Source organism: Ciconia boyciana, chromosome 10, assembly GCF_034638445.1.
Source record: "Ciconia boyciana chromosome 10, ASM3463844v1, whole genome shotgun sequence".
Taxonomy (NCBI): domain Eukaryota; kingdom Metazoa; phylum Chordata; class Aves; order Ciconiiformes; family Ciconiidae; genus Ciconia; species Ciconia boyciana.
In genome coordinates, this window is record NC_132943.1 from 41314425 (window position 1) to 41336539 (window position 22115).

At 41.3% G+C, this 22115-nt stretch overlaps 1 protein-coding gene across 4 annotated transcripts in view; it reads left to right on the forward strand.

Moving 5' to 3' along the window:
* Positions 1–1785: 1785 nt before the first annotated feature.
* UBE2F (ubiquitin conjugating enzyme E2 F (putative)) overlaps positions 1786–22115 on the forward strand; it is an 83177-nt gene continuing 62847 nt past the window's right edge. For 2 of the 4 annotated variants that reach the window (XM_072874516.1, XM_072874519.1), the window contains exons 1-4: positions 1786–1947; positions 4565–4698; positions 14498–14527; positions 17106–17171. In XM_072874516.1, the coding sequence (XP_072730617.1) occupies positions 4581–4698; positions 14498–14527; positions 17106–17171 (214 nt within the window). In that variant the 5' untranslated portion in view covers positions 1786–1947; positions 4565–4580. Of the gene's footprint in view, positions 1948–2516; positions 2555–4564; positions 4699–14497; positions 14528–17105; positions 17172–22115 lie in introns of all 4 variants that reach the window. The other 2 variants (XM_072874517.1, XM_072874518.1) reach the window with 2 other exon arrangements.

Consider the following 22115-nt stretch of genomic DNA (forward strand, 5'->3'; position numbering starts at 1 on the left):
GAGAATGAGAAAAACATCCTGTCAAACACAAAACAAAAGAGTGAATAAACATGAGTTGAGAAAATGTGGCAGGAGGAAGTGTGTGCGCGCGCCACGCATCCCTTATGATACATATTTTGTGTATATACAACACGTTCACTTCATTTTTCCCAGACTAGATGTTGTGTGGGTAGAGAGTGATCACAGTAAAAATAGGAGTCTCTTGCTTCCAGTAAACAGCGCTGCTGTCTCTCTGTCTAGACTTACAACAACACTGTCTGAAGAAAAAGAATAACCGGGCCATGGGTTTAGATTAATCTGATTTTCAAAGACTTTTCTTCACGCTGTTGTAAATTGAAATTGTTAAGCAGTTCGAGAAGGTCACTGAACATCGGATGCTGAATTTCGCTCATCGCTAATAACAGGAACTGGCAGAGGGTGCAAGGAGTCCTGACACCATTACAGCCTGTGCCTGGATGGTATTGGCTTGGTTTTAATTAGTCTTTAGAGGTGGCAGCAGTTGGTTGACAGCACCTTTATGAATTGGCTCATAAAAACATTTTATTAATCCCAGCACAGGTCACAGTGACCAGATATTAACTGAAGTGCTGTACCGTAGAAAAAGGAAGGGCAGCTGGCGACACCTGAACATAAAATAGAAGCAGATTTCTTGACTTTTCTAAAGAGCTGCTTAGCTGTTTTTAAGGTAGGGCATTTTAAGCCTAACTAATAATAATTAGTGATGCTGGCCTGCTCACTGAATTTTGGACTTTGGTAGTGGGCAGTGCCCTTCAGGAGAGAAAAAAATACCAGCAAAAGCAGAAGATACATCAGTATCTCGAATATTCAAACTTGTATTTCCAGGTCACTGCTATTAAAAGGCAAACGAGCTGGGAAATATCAGTGCTGAGGCTGACTTTGCAACCTTTGTTTGCCCCTGTATGCCCCAGCAGGCTTTATGACGGGATCACGAAATTGTGTTGTAGGGTTCATAGTCCGCTTGCAGAGCGTGAAACAGCTTCAGCTTATTGCTGTTGAAAGTACAGCTATCCTCAGGCCATATTCTTGGTTCCTAGCTGCACGGGCATGGGAATCTGGAAGCAGAATCACACAGAGGCTTTTCTAAGATGCTTGGTGTCCAAGTTGCTCACGCAGTCCCCATCTGCCTGGCAAAGGAGAAGAGACCTTCTCTAATGGCTTAACTTCAGCTCCCTTATTCATTGGAAGCTAATGCATGGAAGACCTCATTGAAGTTATGCACATATTTAAGTTTTACAGGTCGAGGGTCTCATCTAATCTGATCGTGACAGAGTTTCTAAAGATTCAACTGGTCAAGTTAGCCTTGAGTAATGATATCAAAGTCATTTACTCTCCAGTATTAAATGCACTCTTATTATCAGTTTTTTACACTCATTTAATCTGATTGACCATTGCTTCCACTAATCTGGTGCTGGAATGTACAGATTACATGTATTAATTTAAGCAGGCGCTAATGCAAAGGTTATAGCAAGCCAGGTGTTTAGTAAAGCTCCCCTTCTGAAATAATGCTGATGATTGTTGTTTTTTCCCCTAAATAAAACCATTTATCCCTGGCGACTCGACGTAATTAATAGAACATAAATTAACAGAGCCGCACCACCGCTCCCTCGCAGCCGCTGCGCCCCAAAATGGCGCCGCCCTGCCGGGGGCGAACAGCCCTGCTGCCACCCGCAACTCTCGCGAGAACTCGACGGGCTCGCCAACCCCACACACACCCACACCAACTCTCGCGAGATCCCCGCGCGCTGCCGGTAAAGCTGTTGTTGAAGGGCGCGCGCCCCGCGGCGCCTGCGGCCCCGCCCCCGGCGCTGCCCACTTCCGGCGCCGCCGCTGAGGGAGGGAGGGAGGAGCCGCGCCGCCGCCCCCTGCCCCGGGCCAGCCCCGGGGATGGTGTTGGCCGCGGGAGCCGGGCCCTGACGCTGCGCTCAGGTAAGTGCGGGCCGCCCCCCCTTCCCCCCCGGGCCGGGGCTAGCCCCCTCAGCTCAGGCCTGGACCCTCCCGCCCCGCCTCGGGCCCGGCCCCTTCCCTCCCCCACCCGGTGCCCCCACATCTGCCGGGGCGGCCCCGGCCCGCCAGGCCTCGGGGCCCCGGCAACACCGGGGGTGGGAACCCGCTGGCCCCCCGCAACTACTCCCCTGGCCCAGCAGGGTCGTACCCCCACCGCAGGGGCCCAGCGATCCTCCCTGCCCCCTGCGGAGGGGCTTCCCGGTAGCGGCGGCGGCGCGGGGCAGGGCGGCCCCCCCGCTGCCGGCCCCGCTGCCTCCGCTCCCAGGGGAGCTGGAGAAATCCCGGGGCTCTCTTGCCTTCCCTGTAAATAAGCGCAGCACCTTTCCCTCGCCTGTCTCCGCGGTGTCGTGCAGCGGTAAAGCCTTACTTTCCCCCGTGCGGTTAGCAAGTTTTGGGTGCTTCCTCGCCGCGCTCCATTGATGAAATTCGGGGTATAGCTGGAGCGAACCATCTCTTTTCCCCGCTGGTCACACTTCTCTTCGATTTCCTAGTTTTCTAGGACAAGCAGTGAGGAAACAGATCTATAAAGGTATTTAGGCATTTAATTCCCATTGAAGTTGATTTCATTTGGTCTTGGCACCTAAAAGGGTTTTTTTGGGGGAGGGAGGGGGTTGCCTGCAGTTTACAGTTTTTCTTTTAGATTTTTTTTTTCTTTTAGGACCCTGTGTCACTACTTCCCAGACTCCCCAACTCCCCCCCCCCCCCCCCCCTTTTTATTTATTTATTAAACAAGCTGTTGTCTTTCTCTTCTCCAAGGAAAAAAGGACTGTTTTGTCTGCTTATTCTTTCTTTCTCTGGAGTAGTGGGAGAAAAAAAAAAACCCTACTGAATGATTCAGTTGAGCAAGCGGGATTTACATTTGCCCTGAATTTTACTTTTTATTTTTAAATCTGGATCTTGAAGCTAACACACATACTTGTCAACTTCATAGAACTCGACCTTCTTGTAGATCTTACCAGAGTTTCATACTGTTAGGTACTATTGTGAAATACATGCTTGCTTTTTTTTAAACCTTGTTACTCACTTATCTGTTATGTTCTTCTCAACATCCAATTGTCACGTCAGTTGTTTCATTTCTCCTTCTTGCCCCTTCACCGGTATTTTGGTGTTGGCTTGATGTTTGTTATAAATCTGTCAGGTTTCTCACAACTGTGGGAAAGCAATAGGGCTGTCTTTACAGATGTAGTGACTAGATTGGCAGGCCAGAGGCTTTATCTCCTGTTTTCTCTGGGCCAAGAACAAACAAAATGAACAAGCAAAGTAACTACTGTTGCAATGGACCTGTTAAACCTCACTTCAGGGCTTGCTTACAAGAAGGAAAGAAACATGGAGACACATAGAGCTGAAGCTGACAGAGATAAATCTTGTAGCAAGTCTTGTCATTTTATAGTGTGATTGTCTTAATCTCAGTGCTTTAATTTGCCTTATGAATACCTTGCTGATTCTCCATTTTATACTATGAGAGCTGATGTTACCCGAGCATCTCTTTCATGTCTTGGTAACTGCTGCATCATACCTGTCTGGTCTTCTATGCAAACTAGTTCATGTGAAGACTATATGCTGACTTCTTAAAAGTTTTTTGTCTTTATTTTGTTTAATTAACTCGTATGACTAAAGGATAAACATTTCTCCTACCATTTTAGTGGTGGTGGGGCCTAAAGGGTATGGATCTTGTCAGCATTATGTTGTTTTTGGCCAAACTGTTAAGAAGAATGAGTTGCGTTCAGCTAGGAGTAGTGTCAAAATGTACTAAGCCATGACAGACTGAATGTTTTGGTTTTATGACTTTGGCATGCTGTCCACCTTTTATTGTAATTTATTTATCAGTGCAGTTATCTTCTATAGTGGAGGACTGACACAGCAAAAAATCTCTTCATTTCAGTTTATCAAATCTCCGAATGTAACTTTCTCCACTGTTGCTTTGCACTGTGAAGAGTTACTGTTGTGCAGCTGCACAGATAATTGCACTATTTGCAGTTTAAATCCGTTTCCTTTCCTGGTAGCTGACTCAAAGCTCACTTCCTAGTGTTAGAGAATTGTTCCAGTAACTCCTCCCCTCCTGTTTCTCTCCTGTTTTTTTTGACCAGCCAAAAAGTAGCTCTGCGTATTGTCACGTGGAGCGTGGATGGGAATGGTCGTAGCAGAATGTCCAGCCAGGGCTGTGGCAGGGGTATTTTCACAGTGATTCTTTAGAAGGAGTGATGTCAAGCAGTGTTATACTGCAGTAGATGGTGCAGTGAAATTGGATTGTAAACAGTGATGAAAGTCTGACCTTTCTCCAGCAAAATTGAACTTCCTCTTGGCCTAACGTACTATAACTCTCTCAGTATTCACGTCTGAAACACACTCTCATTCTTCAAGTACTCTAGGCCATCCTCATCTTTAATCGCAGTCATGTTGACTGTGTATATCGTATTCTTTGTTTGACTGCTAAGAATATGATGATAGTTGTTGAATAAGGAACTAACTGTAACTTGGCTTTGTGGCCACCCCAGTGCTTTAGTTTTGGTAATTGACTTTGTTAATATTTGTGTTCTAGATTGAAGACAGCAGTAATGCTAACTCTGGCAAGCAAGTTGAAGCGGGATGATGGTGTCAGAGGACCCCGTGCATCCAATCCAGCTTCTGATTCAACTCGGAGGGTGTCTGTTCGAGATAAATTACTTGTTAAAGGTGAAAGGAACTTATATTTAAATATTTTGGGATTTACAATTTGCAGGTGTGTTGCCAGTAAACAATACTAAATTGCATGTAAAATGATTTCCAGAAGTATTTATAAAATTGCTTGTGACTTACCTTAGGATTTATACTGTAGGGTATATATTGGCATACATTGCATCTCCAACAGCTCTTTGCCTGTAGGACACTTATTTTAATTGAATAATGCAAAATGTAAAAAGCCTTCTCCTTATTCTGCTGAAAAATTAATCCATCATTGGGAACTGTGTCATCAGTTAAAACATTATGATAAAAAATTGTCATATAAGCATCACCAAATATATAGGAGGAGAAGATCGGAATTGACTTGATAGGAAGGTATTTTTTGAGCAAAAAATAACTGCCTGTGACAGGAAAGAAAGTAGTAAAAGTAACGTCAGTGTCCTGGTGGTCTTCAATGGTATAGATCAGAGGCAATAAACTTTAAAAAAGCAATGCAAAGAGTTATTGTTTGTAGGCCTGGAGCCACTGGAAGTTGAGTATGTAGTGAATAAAAAAACCCAACACTAATTTTTGTAGTACGATATGGTCTGTTCTAGGAAGGCTGCTGTAGGTTGTTACTAGCTGGCTTGCTACTGCTGGGGAAAAAAACCCCCAAACTTTTACTTTGTGGCAGTTCTGGGTAAATAAGGTAGCTTGTGAGACAATAATCAAACTTATAGTAAAATCAGGGACAGCTCTTTCTTGCTCTTCATTTTTTCTGTAGCATAGATAATCTTATATTTAAAAATCCATAGGTGCTGACACTTTGCAGTTGCTATGGGCTTAAACTCACGTTTACTCCCTCTGGTAATAGTTGAGTGTTTTAATGTTAGAGCTGTGCAGCGTGATCTAGTGGCAAGGAATATGTTGTTTAGGTTGATGTTTGTGATAAAAATGATCAACAGCGAATATACTACTGTTGATGTGTAAGATGTCATGGTTAGGATTCATGTCGGTCAAATGAAATGTGCTCATTTCCTGGTCTTATTTCAGAATGGCCTGAGACTGACACTGGTATATTTGCCAGAATGATACTGCCTAACCGTAATGTTACATATGCCTTTTTTGAATTAGGGTAGATTCTGCCATATAACTGTATACTGGAGCGAGGTTCCACTGCAAATGTTGCTTTCTCTGTGCACTGGGAAGTGCCTCAACTCAACTAGGAACATTATAGTCACAGTTTTCTCTTTTTGCATTGTTCCAAGGACAGGGAGTTTTAATTCACTTTAAACCCTGATGTGATAACTCTTGCAAAGAGCTTGCTTTAGACTTCCAGTTTGGAAATCCTCAGTTAACTCCAATTCTGAGGGGGAAAGATATCAGGCAGGAGCAATAAGCTCTTTAACCAGGCTAAGCTACAAAGCCAAATTACTAAATATATATAATCTGAGATTTTCATTAACCTACAAGTGTAGACTTGAGGGGAAAATAGCAGTGTAATATAAATACACTTCAACTACAATGCCTGGTATAGTGTGAAGTGCCATGAGAAGTTTTACTGTACTCTTAGAGTAATAATGTTTTTCACTTTTATGACTAAAACCTTACCTATGTCTGCAGGGGAAGAAAAGAATGTAAGCTATAGAAAATTAGTATTGACGTTGTAATTGCTATGGCTACCATTAGCAAACCAGCGCAAGACTAAGTATTGAATGAGTTGAGTCCCAAACTGACTGTTAAAAGCAGGTCACTGCTGGCGTCCTTCTGACAAGTGTGAGTATTGGATCGTGATCTGATTGTGTGTGAAAGTTGTATCACATGGCTCTCCAAAAAGAGTTGTAGGAGCAGCTGTCAGTCTGGTTAAAATGTTTTCTGGACCGAAATGGGAACTGACAGTAGAAGTAGATCACTTTTGTATAACTACACTGAAAGTGAGGGGAAAATCTAGTAGTTAGTCTGAAAAAGACTTGTTGGGGATATTCTCTTTTAAGCTACACTTTAAACTAAATGTAGACCATTCAATTACAAAAGTTTTTAGATCTTGTTCCAGCTCGTAAAGCTACATCAGCTGAAGCAGTGTTGAGAGCCTGAGTGAAGATGGACTTCTGATGTTGACAGGTTTTTTTTTTAGGTCACGCTGTCTAGATCTGCAGGAATGAGTTTGATAGGGAGTGAAGAACTGCCTGCTAAAGGTGTGTGTACAGCAAGGATGCCTTCATTGTATGATATGGTAATAGGCTGTTGTATTAGAATTGAAACAAAGTTGATGGGAGCCTGTAAAAGTAGTTGTAAGTAGAAGTTGTTACTGATGCTTGTTTAGGCTGGAGTTATCAAACAAACAGATGACAGTTGCAGAATGGATGAAAGGCTCAATCAGGTCAATCTCATGGCAACTGCAAATTAAAAAATAATCCGTTCTACAAAAAAAGAAAAGAAATGCTGGCTATCATTAAGGAAAGAGGACATGAGAAAAGGCCTGGCACTTTGTCCTTGTTTGCCCCAGCAGTTGTGCTGAGGTTAGTGCTGCTTCAGTTGTACCTCTTAATGGTATTAGTGGTGGTGGTTTTATTCTACTGTGTAAAGCCTCCGAGTTGAAAGAACAAGGGACTGTGGTCATGTACATTAGAAAGCTCAGTGATAGCTATGTTCTTTCCGTAGCACAGCTGGATCCTTTTTGGCCTCAAATAAGTCTATAGCTTCTGAGTCAATAGGAGAACAGCAGGCAACTGGTCTGTGCAGCGTCCTCCACAGCAGCTTAGACACATGGTGGGCTGTCCTGGAAGCTTAGCTGAGGGTGATTTTTGGCACAGTACCCTAAATCCTTCCTGGCCCTGGGAGCTGGTGACAGTGTATGAACCAAGGTCAGATAGCTGTTCACCTGCTCAAGTGATGATGATAATGTGCTGGAGAGATACTCTCCTGTTCCTCATCCACAGTAAATTGGTGAGTCTCATAAATTCGCAGACAGATGTCTGCCAGTTTTGCTAGAGGTATCACCCAGACACAGACAGTGTCTGTTTTTTATCTGGAGGTAAATTAAAGACAGTCTTGTTTGTGTTGATAGAGAGTCCTGTCCAGGGAGGCATTATAGGATCTCTTTGAAGGATGTGTTGTCACACTGATAACCCTGCAGTCCTCGAACGTATTGTGTACACTGAGTGGTAAATAGATCAATGCCATTTTGATTACGGGGCAGATGGCTGTGACCCCAGCCATTGATAAGTGTCGACGATGCTTACAAACTTTTAAAAATTTGACGTAGGCCAACTACGTAAGTCTGCTAACTGAAATTGCCTTGAAGTAGGAAAAATAAGTGATAATTTAGGTATGATGTTAGCTATTTGCACCATATGGATGAGAAGAAAATTCAATGTCAGCATTTGAAATACTTCCAGTTTTAGCAAAAGTATGTGAGCTATCAGCTGAATGTTGTCAGGTGCTGTCCTTGGCTTTAGTGATGGGTGCAAGTTAAACAGGCTTCCCTCCCCACTTCTGTGAAAAAGTTACTCTTAAAATACTGGTGCCCTTTGTTAGTTTTTCTAAGGTGTGCCCTTGATTGCTTGCATGTCCAGTATTGTTATATATTCAAATATCAATCATGGCTCAGGGCACTGTTTTGTTGGGTTATTTAATGGATTTATTATGAAAGGAAAAAATCTCTATCCCTGAAGTTTTATGTAGGGAAGTAGTTCTGAGACAGCTGGATATTCTCTTCCAGCTGTTTTTCCTCTGGGGTGTTAAAGTCATGGCTGCTAAACAGGATTTGGTAGCAGCCTGTCCCCTGCTGATTCTCTCAGCAACTAATGGAGCATGCTTGGGAGGTTAGCAGGGCACGTGTGTCTGCAGTGAGGAGCACGGTGGTAGTTCTGATCTGAAACCCTGGGAAGTCGCAGGAAAGCATCTGCCACTTCAAAATCCCTGAGGGCAGAAGTGTCTGAGGGTGTGGGAGGGCAAGGACCAGTAATTCAGGCTGACAGTTCTTGGAAAGAGGCTTTCTGGCCAAGGAGGAGTGAACTGGAGAAAGTGGTGGTCTTTCATGACCACTGGGACATGTTTCAAGACAAATCAAACAGAGGAAGTGTGAACAACTGGAGAAGGTAGAAAGCAAATACTGATGTGGGGAGGAGGAGCAGACAGAAATGGTGCTTGAAGGGGCTCTGCTGCCTCTCTGGCTGGGAGAGAGGCTCTAATAAAGCACAACTTTGTTAAAAGTTCAGTGTGACTTATTCTTGCATCTCTGTTTTCATTGGATTGCAATATAGGCTTAGTTGGAGAGTAAGGCCCTAATTCTGTAGACCTAGTACTCAAGTTAAAATAGAGCAAGCAGTACACTTACTTTAGCAGCGTTCAATTTGTTCTGTGCTGCAGAGGCAATTTTTGATGTTGAGTTCATCTCTAAAAGGGAACTTCATGAAGTTAGGAATAGGGGCCACTTGAGTGCTCCTGCGGGATGCCCTGAGCCGTGCAGTGCTGAACTTGAAAGGCGGATCCCTTCTGAAAATTTGAAAGAAGCTGAGGACAAGTCAAAGTACAATTAAGTTTAATATTGTATAATGAACGTGACTACTAAATTGAATTAAAGAACATGCCAGGAAGGATGTCAGTAGTAACAGCGCTTAACCTTTGTGATCAATAAGCATATTGTTATCCCTTGAAATGCTTTTTTATAGTGCACCTAAATATTCAGTTTTATATTACCAGTGCTGCTTAGTTTGATTGTAAGTGACAGCTTGAAATAACTTAATATCTAAGAAAATGAGTTAGCATGGTTTATCCCTTGGTCATCAACATTTTTGGGTTTTACAATGAGATATATGTAACTGGAAAATGTTTCAGGTGTGCATTTGTAGAAGGAAGTAGGAAACTGATCATAAAAATGAGGTAAATGTGCATTGTAAGTAAAAATAAGGAGAATCCATAGATTTGCTTTCTTCAGACCTTCAGGTATGGTAATATCCCTCCTTACAATAGCAGGTGAGGAAAATTGAGAGGGGAAAAATAGTGGTGGGTTTTTTTTTTGAGAATTAATAAAATCCTTCCTTCATTAACACTCTTGAAATTACCTGAGGCATTGTTTGAAAATGCTGCATTAACTTCTGCACATTGCAGAACTTAATTTTGGAAGAAGACAGTGGAATGTCTTGCTTGATGAATAAGTGATTTGTATTTATTAGAGGAAACTAGTAGTTTACACTAAAATGCTTGCAGCCTGTGATAGATACTGTAAAGCCAAAAAGACACAAGAATTGAAGCTGATTTGAAAAATTATTACTGAGACTTTCTAGGATTTCACTGACAGAAGGAGGCCTGGTTCAACGTATTGCTTCACTTCTTATGTCTCTGATTTTCAGCATACCTGAAGTATGAATTGATATATTGCAGTTAGAGATTTCCAACTACAGCGGCTTTTTCTAGTTTTTGATGTCAGGATAATAAGTTTTGTAATAGTGTATAGAAGCTGAAGCATGTCATTTGATAGTATCTTGTTATAAATAAACATTTGGAAGTGTAAGGAAAATATACATCTCTTACTCTATTGAAAAACTGGTAGTATTAGGCAGCTTGCTTGACTTCTAATACTGGTATGTACGGTTGTACAGTTCAGGGGAGCCAAGTAGGGAAGGCTATAAAGATAGATGGATAGAATTAGGAGGCAAACAGCATTATACTGCTAGAATTAACACTTAGAAAATGGAGTTTTTGTTAGAGTGTCAAGGTATTTATGTTAATCTCTATCAGTCTTAAAGATGCACATTAAATGGGGGACCTGAACAGGAGAGGGAGGCTTCTGGGACAACACCAGAGAGAAGTAAGCATTGCTGTGGATGAGAACGTTCACTTCAGTTGAGGAAGTAATGGTTTCATTTTGTGTACTTAAAAACAAACTCCAGTGGGAAGCATATAGCCTGACTCTTTGTCGCAAGGCTAGTAAACAAAGCACTTCTATATTCTGACTTGTTGAGTTGGAGTAGGGGAAGGGGAGGGAGCAGAACAACGTGATTATAGTCTGTGCGTTACTGAATATAACATTCATGTGAGTCTCTCAAACTATATGCCTGTGAACACGTCAGGAGTGTGTGTTCCTATTTCTGTCCTGAGAATTGTCATGGGTAGGGAGAGTTATTGTTTGTGAAATCATTTATAAATAGCTCTGGTTGCTTGTGTTAGACTTAGCTTTCCCCTGTTTTATAAAGTTCCTAAGCTGCTTCTGAGACATAATCAGTTTGCATTCAGCTCTCCCAAAGTCTGTGGTAGGTTTAAGTTTAACCCTTGCCTTTTTACTCTTTATGGTTTAAAATAGCATTTGGAACTGTTCAAGCAAGTGCATACTGGGTCAAGAGCAGGACTGCAAATATACCTGCCACTTGGGTGTGCTCCTGCACCAGATCAAAGAAGGTTTCAGGAACACCAGACTGGCTGGTTGGGAGCTAGTCTGGGTCTGGGCTGACTGCACCAGAGTTTGTTCCCTGCAGAAGCTCTGGCATGTGCCTGCACTTACACTACGGCCTTTTGGACCTACCTGGGAGCACTTCTCAGCATGGGCACAGGGCCTCGCAGTGCTCCTCGGTTTGCTGCTTCTTGGCAATCAGCCCTCTTGACTGCAGGAGGAATTCAGATGGTCCGCAGTGTTTCTGCATCTCTGCTAAGCCAGCGCTGAGCCGGCATTGACGGGCACTGGTTTCCAGTGGAAGTTCTGGCATGCTTTTGCACAGTATTTCCTGAGACTTGGGTTATCCAGTTGTTTGTCTCTGCGTCTTAAGGAATCGTGAGGTGCCTGGCTGTGAATTGAGACACAGATACTGATTATCCACAAAGCATTATGAAAAGCAGTCAAATTGGATTTTCTTTACTGTTGAGCTGTAGTTAGTCATTTTTTGAAAGAGGAGGTCAGAAAGATTGTGAGATTAAGTTTGTTCTTTAATTTAGCGAGGCTTTTGGAGCTCTTGGAAGTTCAGTGCATTGGAGCTCTAATTGTTGCTTCTATGCTTTGCCTATTTACAAATCTGTTACACCATGCCAATAAGTTGGCAGACTGCACAAGGGGCACTTTCTTACAGAGAATATTCTTGTCAATGGTATTGCTTTATGTAAAAAGTATGTAACTTAAAACATCAGAATCTTCATGAAGCTTGAATGATGTAGTCAAAATGTTTGCTTTCTGAGCAGCAAAATACAGAAATGATTTCAATTGTCAAGACTGTCACTACCAGAGAGTCATAGAATTCGGAAAACTCACACACACTGTAGCTTTGGCCCGTTAAATGTGCTAGTCATTGTTAATCACCAATGTTTATATGGCATAGTTGATAGTAACATCTGTTTCCTTACTTGATGTGACTTTAAAAGTTTAGAGTATTGAAGCAGGTCTTTACCTGCCTTTTTTACCTTTATAAAGTTGTTTTGTTCTTAGTTTCAGTGGTTTGTTACAGAATTGATTAGAAACCTTAATTTTGGGGAGCTTGCCTTTGTTCACAAAGCTTTCGTGTGGACTAGTTACCGTAGTCTTCCCCACGTGTTTGCACACCTTCAAAGAAAGAGCACGCTCTTCAGCTCTTCCGTACTCATGGGTGTGAGCACCTTTGTTTTCATGTTTTCACAAGAAAACCTGCTCATTCTTGTGCCAAGACAAACAAACACAGAAGTGTGAATGTGTTACAGGAAATTTTTCACACTTCAAAGGAGCTATAGTGATCAGTAAACTGTCTACTGAACCTTGCAGGAGGCAGAATTGAGGCTCCGGCTCAGCAGATCCGCTGCAGCCCGGCCATTGCTGAGTTTGAACATGCTCTGTCCTTTGGTGTCTCTGTTTTCCCTGCTGCCCTCTTCTCAGAATTGAAGCAAAGAGCGGGCAGTATTCATTAAGCCGAACAACACAGAAGCACAGAAAGCAATAAGGAAAGCAGTCAACACCTTAAAATAAGAGCCAGGTTCTAAACTCTACCCTCTAGAGAAGATTGATAGTGCCTCCCAATATGAAAGTCTGGTGAGTTTAAAGAGAAGGGGGTGGGGGAATACTTTTACAATGGGTTTGTACAGCTGCAGCCTTCAGTAGTTGGTTATGTCTTGTCTTTTTTTTTTAACCAGAAAGGGAAAGTAAAAATAATGTCCTTGATTATAGCTGAAATTATGTTTTTGGTATATTATAAAGACAGTACTCTTTGAAAACTTATAGCAAAAATATGCCCCCAGTGTCGTGTGTCTTCCAGTGCACAACTTTGGTTAAATCAGCTGTGGCTGCTTGAGTGCTGAAGAGAGTGGGATTTTAAAGAGTGCAATTGTGAACTTTTTAGGTAAGCATGAAACACAATGCTTCTGTTTTGGTGGGGTTTCCTCTCTTGGTGTAGTAGGCTGCAGATGCAGGGATACCAGGGCTGTGCCAAGCAAGTGGGAGGTGGGAGTTGCAGAGACCAGTCAGGTTTGGTAAGCATGGATGCAAGAAAAGTTCTGGGGTATTAGTGAGCTATAAATTGTTATGAGATCATGTTATTGGATTCTGTGCTGAGAAATCGCTCCCCATATCTTAAACTGAATTACAGTTTTCTTTAGACATATGTTTTTGATAGTTGGTGTTGAAGTCTCTTACACATTGTTGTTAGCCCAAATAAGTGGGCTGTGTCTGTCCAGACCACAAAGTGAAGTTAGAAGTCAAGTGGGGAAAAAAAGACTACAGGAAATGCAAAAATATATTTGATTAGGTTTCCAAGAACTTTAGAAGTAAAAGGGGGAGATATCTTGATGCATCTCATCCGTACTTTTGTGAAATACAGGTAGTTGAAAGTCAAACTTCAATAAAATACATAAAAGAGGGAGAAAGCAGGGGGTTGTCTGGAGAAAGTAGTGTGGCAGAGAAAGGGCTTAGGAGTAAACTTTCCTTCCTAGGAGCTATGCAACTGAATCAGGTTACTTCCTTTCTTTTATGAATAACTTTCAAGTTTTATGCATGGGAAATACAATAAAGAAAAAGAAGTCTTAGTTGAACAAGAGTGCATATCTATAGCAAACCATGCTCTGAGGGGAAATATCCAACAGCGACAGGAGCAAATAAACTTAACACTCTGAGTTTGTTCAACAGTGCAGAGGTTTTGAGGGGGGGAGTAATGCAATGGATGCAGTTGTTTTTATCACTTTCCTGTGCATGTTGTTGTGCCAGGTGCTGGAAGTGAAGGTTTGTCTTTCTCTGTTCTTTCGGTGCTCTTAGTGCTGGCTTCTGCAGGCAGGACAACATCTAGTATGACAGTGCCCCTGAAGCAGGGTTTCAGCAGCTGTTTCCAAGTGTGCAGTATGTGGTATCGTGCTTGGAGGCTTCTTCTCAAAAGCAGTGTGTAACCTGAGGGAGTCTGTAGCTGATGGTGGAAGAGCATTAGCAGTTGGATGCTGGAGAGTGGTGATGCTTATGCAGGCTGTGAACTTTATTATTGGACTGACACCCCGATTCTTGAGGTTTTTCTGCTCTTGTGTTTTGCAGGCTGTGGAGTTATGGCTTCCCGTATTTTTGTGCCTTATGTAGACAACTTTGGAGGTTTGGATAATGCCACCTTTTGAAATGCCAGTGCTCTGTGTATTAGAAGCCCTGGCGCTTCAGTCTTGGCAGAGCTGTACCTCCTAATCACAGTAGGATATGTTTGCATTGTCTGTAGGGTGGCTGAGCATTTTTAGTAATGAATTGCATGGCTTAAAGAGAAATTTCAAGGTAAACCTTCAGTGCAGCTTAATTATATTTTTAAGTGAAATTTGATTTACAGGGTGGTTGAAATTAGATCTGCCAACCTGGACTTCAAGAATGGCTTTATGCTTGCGTAAATAACAATATTTTTTTTTCTTTCAACAGAGGTTGCAGAACTTGAAGCTAATTTACCTTGTAAGTATAGCATTTAATGGCATGCATTTTAAGCGGAAAAGGACCATTGAACTGAATGTTTTGACTGACGTATGAACGCTAATGATATTTGTTAACTCTAGGGAAAGCTGTGCAAAACTCTGCCACTCAGGCTTGAACAGGTTTTCTTTGTTGCTCCCTCTTAAGGGGTTGTGGAGTGATGGATCTCTTATTAGTGTCCTTTGGAAGCAGTATTGATCATTTGGCTCTAGAATTTGATTGGTGGTGGAGTGGGAGCTTCACTCATAAAACACCCAAAAGGTACCTGGAACTGAAGACTACATTTACTGCCTCACTCCTGTTTTTCCTCCATTCTCTCGTTTTCAAAATGAGAGATGCTATTCTAGGGGCAGAGCAAATAGCTGAGTTCTCTCAAAACATACTAAGTCAACCTAGTGCTTTTTCACTTCACATGCAAGCTGTAACCTGATGTGTTTGTTAATAGTGAAAATATTAATGAAAAATTGTTTTTTAAAAAAGTAATCCATATTCCTTAAAAAAAAAAAGGCAAGATAATGTGGTTTTAGCCCTGGAATCTTACTTAATATTTTCAGCTTTTAGCATAACATACAATGGCCACTTTGAAATAGGCTTTTAAGAGCACAGGGTAAGTGTCTTGTTGCTTCTAAAGCTGAGGATAGATAGTTAAAAGTTAAAATGTATGTTTTATGCTCTTTAGCTTTAGAAAGCCTGGTTCTGTAATGGACCACAAAACACAAAGCCCTTTTACTGAGGGGAGTAAAGTTCCTACTGCTCTGTATTTGTTGCTGAGGGTGGGTGTTGACAGTGAAGCTGAGTTGTTGCTGAGCTCCCTTTCCCTTCAAGCCTTGACCAGAACAGCATCATTCTGCCATGAGTTCTTGGAATACAGGAAAGCACAACAAGTTATTGCCTAGTAAGCTGAGAGGTCCATTCAGAGCCCATTACTTGCTCTACATAACTTCCTGTGGTGCATGTCTCTGTTTCAGAGTAATCTAGGATATTTTCCCTGCAGGGAAAGAGGCACGATCCGCTTGCAGCAGACCGAGAGTGTACGTGCAGGTTATTACCGTGCTGTGCATTCACACTGTCTTCCCCATATGCTTATCTTACAAAGTAAAGCAGTGAATGTTCTCTCTGATTACGCTGGCAGGTAGCTCATGATGTTTCTAGTCTTTCCCCATCTAAGGGAAGCTTTGACTGTATTTTTTTTCCTCTCTAGGTTAAACTTTTGAGTGCTACTTCTGAGTGCTGCTTCTGATGAGCATCTTCTGTTTGCTAGTGATTCTAAATCTGGATCAATTCTCAGATCTCAAAAATCAGGCTTTTGAGTGTACAGACTGCCTGATGGGAGGAATTACAAGGGGGAAAAATGCAGAACAGAAGCAGCAAAAACGGAGGGCAGGAAGAGGCATTATTTAACTCTTCCTTTCTGTATGCTCTTCTTTCTTAAAGGCAATTATAGAGATTTTACACAGAGTAATTTTAACTTTGGTTAAACTTTTTTGTGTAGACTCTTCTATAGTATAACGAACACCTGAGAAACGTGTATCAAGGGTTTGTAGTTACTACAATGCGAATGCGCTACTAGGGTTTGTGTACAGTTCTAGTTATTTTTTCAAGCAAATAGGGTCTGTATCTCTGATACTATTTAGCTCCTTGACTACAGAAAAAGAACAGCCAGCTTGATCCATTAGGAAGCTAAAGGCTGCATAATATGAATAATAATGTATCCATGGATATCTGCATCTTCTAGTGCCAGCTTGACAGCTTGTCTCTGCCATAGTCAAGAAAGGCCAGTTTTGTGCATGGCAAGGCAACTTTATGTCATCAAATGCAAACAAAGGGCTGTTATGCTGTGAACTTGCATCTGTTGAACTGAAACCACTGACTAGTTTCATCAGATTGATGTTTTATCTTTTTTTTCCCACACTTGTTCTTCATTTTCACTGTTCTCCTTAAATTCATCTAGTCTGAGAACAAAAACATAGTGTTTGGTTTGTAACGATGCTCCATAACCTTTGCTGTTAATGTGTGTAATTGGTTACATAGAAGAAACCTGTTCAGTATGACAGCTGAACGGAGACTTCACTGGCTTTTGGAAGAGGCTTTCAGTAAAGCTTGTATCTCATTATACTTTACAGATATAAATAATCCTTTGTTAGCGTAGGGCTGTGGTGGCATGACTTCTGCAGACTGCAGTGTATGATCAAATATTAAGATACACACGTTACCATTAAAGAACTTGTAAGGAAGAGGTGCTCATTATGTATGCTGTCATCTTAACATGTAGCTAGCATATATACAGAAGACGAAATCCTTTGTCATTTTAAGGTCTTTGAGACGACATGGTTTACTGAAAGGAAATAAGCTTCCTCACAGCTCAAAAGTGAAGTTCCATTACTGCAGGTGAGCTGTAACTGCATAGGGAAGAGGCACTTAGAGACAAAGTATAAGAGGAAATCACTTGACTGGAAGGCTTAATCAAGGAGTTAATTTGGAGAGTATGAAAGATAATATACTTGCTTTCCCAACAGTGGAAAAACAATTGTCTGATGTAAATTGTTCTTTTGCTTCACAGGTACATGTAAAGTGAATTTTCCCGACCCAAACAAGCTTCATTACTTTCAGCTAACTGTAATCCCAGGTAATTTTTTTAAACATGTTACTTTTGTTTCTGTGTGTGGTGGTGTTTAGGGAATGTAATTCCAAGAGTTTGCTGAAGAATCCAATAAACTTTCTAGTCAAACAAAGACTGGCTGTAATACCGTGATTATTTTATAGAGGCTATGGAGAAATTGGGCTGGATTTTGAGAACTCGATTGCAATAAAAAGGCCATGAAAATTGAGCAGGTTTAGGAAGTATTCAGGTCTTGTTTGCTCACTTTGATCGAAAACATTTTTTTTCTCTCAGCCAATTTCAAACCACGTTGTTTTATGTGCTGAGAAAAATCTTGGACTACATCTAGGGAAATTACTCTGTGGCAGCCCTGTTGCATATTTATTCTTTTCTACTGATTACTTGAGTCTGCAGAGTTGAAAAGGTAGATGACAGATGTAACACTATGGAAAACTTCAAATCTATGCATGTCTGAAAATGCTTAACAAGTACGTGTCTCTTAATCTTTGAATATTCAAGTATGTGGAAATTAGATCTTTTAGTAAAACTAATGTAAATATACTGTGAAAGTTCTGCTGGCATTTACTGTTCAATAAAAACAAAATGTCAGGACTACATTTTCAGAGTTTATAATTTCCATGTAGGTTTCTTAATAGCCATCTGAAATTACAGAGTTTGCTCACATGGCTGTCCATTTTAGAATAGAAAGTTGTGTTTGTGTTTTATGGATGAATTTAGATTTCATATGCACTTCTTATTTTTGCTGTGTGTTATCTTTGAGACTGTGCAGCTATTTAAATGAGAAAATCAATGTGTTCGATACACTGAATTGCGTTAGATGTGCTGAGATCAGGATCTCTCTGCCAACTAATTCTTGTAGATGTACATTTTCTGTAGATGTGTACTGACAACAGAATTCGGATGCAGTATGGCAGCCATCCTGATGTCTTACCTATACGAACGATGGTATACATTTTACAGGGTGATAGGAATGTTTCTGCTAATCCAGCACCTTGAGGCCAAACGGGCGCTAGATGTCACTGTTGCTGCTTATTAGCCAAATTCAACCAAATTCAACCAATCCTCAGCAGTAGAAATCTTGGGTGGTCTTTGTTAACGTGCCCATTCATGTGACTCCTTTTTGTGATGGAAAAATGAGTAAGACTGCTCTAGTCAGTGTAATAAAAAATAAATGCAAGTGCTGTTATAGAACTTTTAACCTCTCTTTCTGTGTAGGAGATGTATTCATGTTTACTTGGTGAGTGTTAGTCTGCTTGAACCAAATGTCCTTCAGTTTATATGATGCTGCTTTATTATATTTTGGAAATGAGTTGATGTTACAAGATCATCACTGTGTGAGTTAAGAATGTTGAATATGAAGCAATGATAGCTTCTTCATACTAATTCTAAGGTGTCTAAATACTTAGTCATTTTTTTGTCTGTTAACTGCTGTGCAGCAAGATGTTGCACTCAGAAGACAGTTGTTGAGTGCAGAGCATGGTTTTCCTGCTAGCTTCATTGCTGAAATGATCTTGGGAATGAGATGATCTTAATTAACATTTTGTTACTCTAAATATAGCTGCACAGCTGAAGTCTCTGCAGTAGCAGTCTGACGGAAGTAAACATCTATTTTCAGCTGTGCATAATTCAGGTACAGAATCTTGTGATCAGCTACAGCTTAGCGCAGCTCTCTAAAGGCAGAACGTAACACATACCAAGAAAATCTTTGTAGCTTTCTGATTCCCTTCATTATTGAGGTTTTTCTTTAGAGTATGCTAAATCTTAGTTTTCTTGGAATAGCAGAGAGGCAGCTAAGTGGCTGTCACAGAATTTTTCTGGCTCAAATGGGCCAAAATCTTTGCTTGAGGCAACTATTTTTGCAGTGTCTAAACAATGTTGTGTGAATCTTGACAGTCTGGAGTAGGAGCCAGTTTTCTTCCTCCTGCCTGGAACTGTCTCTTGCATCGAGGAGCTGAGTTACTTCTAGAAATCCTGCTCATACATCTGGCTCTTAAGGGGGCGCTTTGCAAATATCTCTGCAGCTTTCAAATCGTGGAACAAGAGCTGGGCTCAGCGCAGCTGCAGGCACCAGGGAATATCTAATGCCACCTTGCAGTTCTCACTGTTAGGACCTATATAGTAAGTGTGCATAAGCCAGGGTTGGTAGTCTGCACAGTGAAGAGGTTCTCACTGGCTCACTACTTAGGGTTCTCAGTTTGCTTATCTGCAGTTACAGAGATTGCATCCTTCTATGACAGATCTGTTACAGGGGCGCTAATTATTTTATATTCATATTTTATGTTTAAGTTCTCTTCTATTCTGATTAACATTAGAGCTTGAATCCTGTAACCACATTTTATAAGGAATCTTACACCAAGACAGTTTCTGTAAGTAGCCGGCTGTCAGGGTACCATGAAGGTACTCTGAACGTGTGAATGTGTGTTTTAACACAGAAGTGCCTTTTGCGGTCAACGTTCTAGTCTTACGTTGTTGACAAAGCTTGTTCTCGGGTGCTTTGTTTTATGTAGTCATTTTGAATGTGGCTGGTCTTGAAAGGATGGTTGAAAGAAGCTTCTTTGGGTTCTCACAAAAAGACTAATTTGAATAAGAAAATAAACTTTACTACCAAGCAGAAATACTTACAGCTCCCTTGCCCTGCACTTCTTATAATAACCTTTCTTAGTAAGTATTTAATGTCACAAAATTATCCTGGTGACAGCGAGTTTTAAATTAAAATGAATTTGTAGAAAATCTTGATGAGGGTGACTGCTTATTCCATGTAAAAAGTTACTTGTCCTCAAGAAATTCTGATTCCTTTATGTTATAGCTTTCTGCAGTGCACCATGAGAGGATATAGTATCAGCACACGCTAGAAAATGGGTAAGACTTAAATTTTACTGCCACAATGGACAAACTGTGTGTTCCTGAGGCAGATAGTGATCGCTTTCTGTGCTGTCTGAAGCTTCTTTTTCCTTTTGTCATCTGAAACAATCGTTCTGTCGTTGAAAAATGCCCTTATGCCGCCACTTGCCTCTGTTCCTATTTTTGTGCCAGTACCTTATTAGATCAAAAGCTGGGAAAAATAAGGAGATAGATGCTTGTAACACGGGCAGAGTCCTGCCTGCTGCACTGGTATTTGGAGCACAAAATTGGAAGCTGAGGCTAAAACATGGTAATTGCCTGGAAAAAAAAAGAAGGTGAGTTTAGGTAGCTTGCACATGAAGAAAAGTAGAGGAATATGTAGAGTTAATGTAATTTTCCTGCAGTTCCCAGGCAGTTGGGGTAGTTCGGGGTTAGTGTGATTATTTTAGAGTCCCGTTCTTCAGGGAATTAATAAAGAGCCTGTTTTCTGTTTTGCATGCCATAAAGTGACAAGTGTCGGTGAGCATGGCTGAGCATTTCAACGCTGCTGATTCAAGGAGCCTCTATCAAAAGCACATCCTTTGTGGCCTGTCCTAATTATCTTGCATTTTCTTTTAAAACGATAAAATAATGTAGTTTAGTATTTCACAGCACTTTTAGCCATCAAAACACCTTACAAATGCAAACTAAGATTAGAGTCAGGTCGTTGATAATGAAACTCGAGACTGAAGTGGGAGGGATGCTTGCTCTGTTAATACAGCTTGAAGACATAAATTTAAGCAGTAGGAGGAAAACTGGAGCTCAGACATATTCCCTTTTTGCAAAAGTCTCGTCAGTGGCCAACTTCCTAAGTTATATGCTAAAGCTATTTTATTTGACTGTTTTATTTATAGCACTTTCCTCACTATTAGCTTTGCCAGAACTTCAGTTTTTCCCACCACTATTACATGCCTAAAAAACTGAGGGTCTTTGTCCCAGTCCGTATGGATGTTGTGGGACATAGGGAAGGGAACTACCATGTGTGAGAATCTATTTACTTGCTTGAGATGCTGTAAGATGACTTCATTGTGAAGGCTTGTCTTGTTAATGCATGGCAAGATTTCTGGCTGGGTACTGAGGCCCTCCAGAGATATGAATTTTTAATATACATTTGAGTGATTGATAATGAGTAGCATGCTTTATTGTTTAATGAAAAGATTTACAAACATACAGGCAGAATTGTAAAAAAAGGGGGAGGAGAGATGCTTTACCCTTCTGATTTGGTAAATATGTCCTTGCTTATTTTATAACAGAACCAGCAGGGTATGCAATGCACTTTTTGGTTAGTGCTAGCATGGCCTGGTGCCAAGGTAAACCCAAAACATAAACTGAAGTTGTAATGCGAGACAGTGATAAGTATTGATTTGTCTTTGAGGGAGACTCAATCATGTAAGTATATGGAAGTGACCTGCAGTGTGAGGTACAATGTCTAAAGTGCTCTAAGTCTTCTAGAGATTTCTCAGCCTTACGTAGAACACAAAAACAAGTAAAAGAAAATGGAAGTAACACATGAGGAATCTCTTATGGCCTGTGAAGGTGTTAATATGTGGTTAGAAAGTGCTTGAGCTAATCTAAAATGTTTTTGCAGAGAAAAAGGGGTGTTCTTTCACTGTGTGGTCCTGCTACTTCTCTTGTGCTGACACTGGTGATAATTTAACTCCTCTGCACACCAGTTCCTCTCAGTAACCCTGCAGGAAACTGTGCACTCTTTTTGCCATGATGGTTTTATATAGCGAGAAGGGCTTGCCCCCTTCAGCTGAGCTTGCCTTGTCTGATTTCATCCTGCATGTGGACACTGGGAGTTTCTGCTGTGGTGGGGTGGAGCTATCCTGAGCTAGATCTGGATGGCGAGGAAGAGCAGAGAAAGTGAACAACTGTTCAGCCTTTCCACCCCTGCCCTGTGCATCTCTTGAGCAATGTCAGAGTGATCTTGCTGTCTGTGCTTGGAGTTGAGGGCCTACCATAATGTTCCTGCACACTGCAGAGGCTGTGGGCCTGGTGTTTTCAGTGTGCAGAGAGATGTGGAGCGTGGCTTTTCTCCTGCTGCTTGACTGGCAGGAATCTGACAGT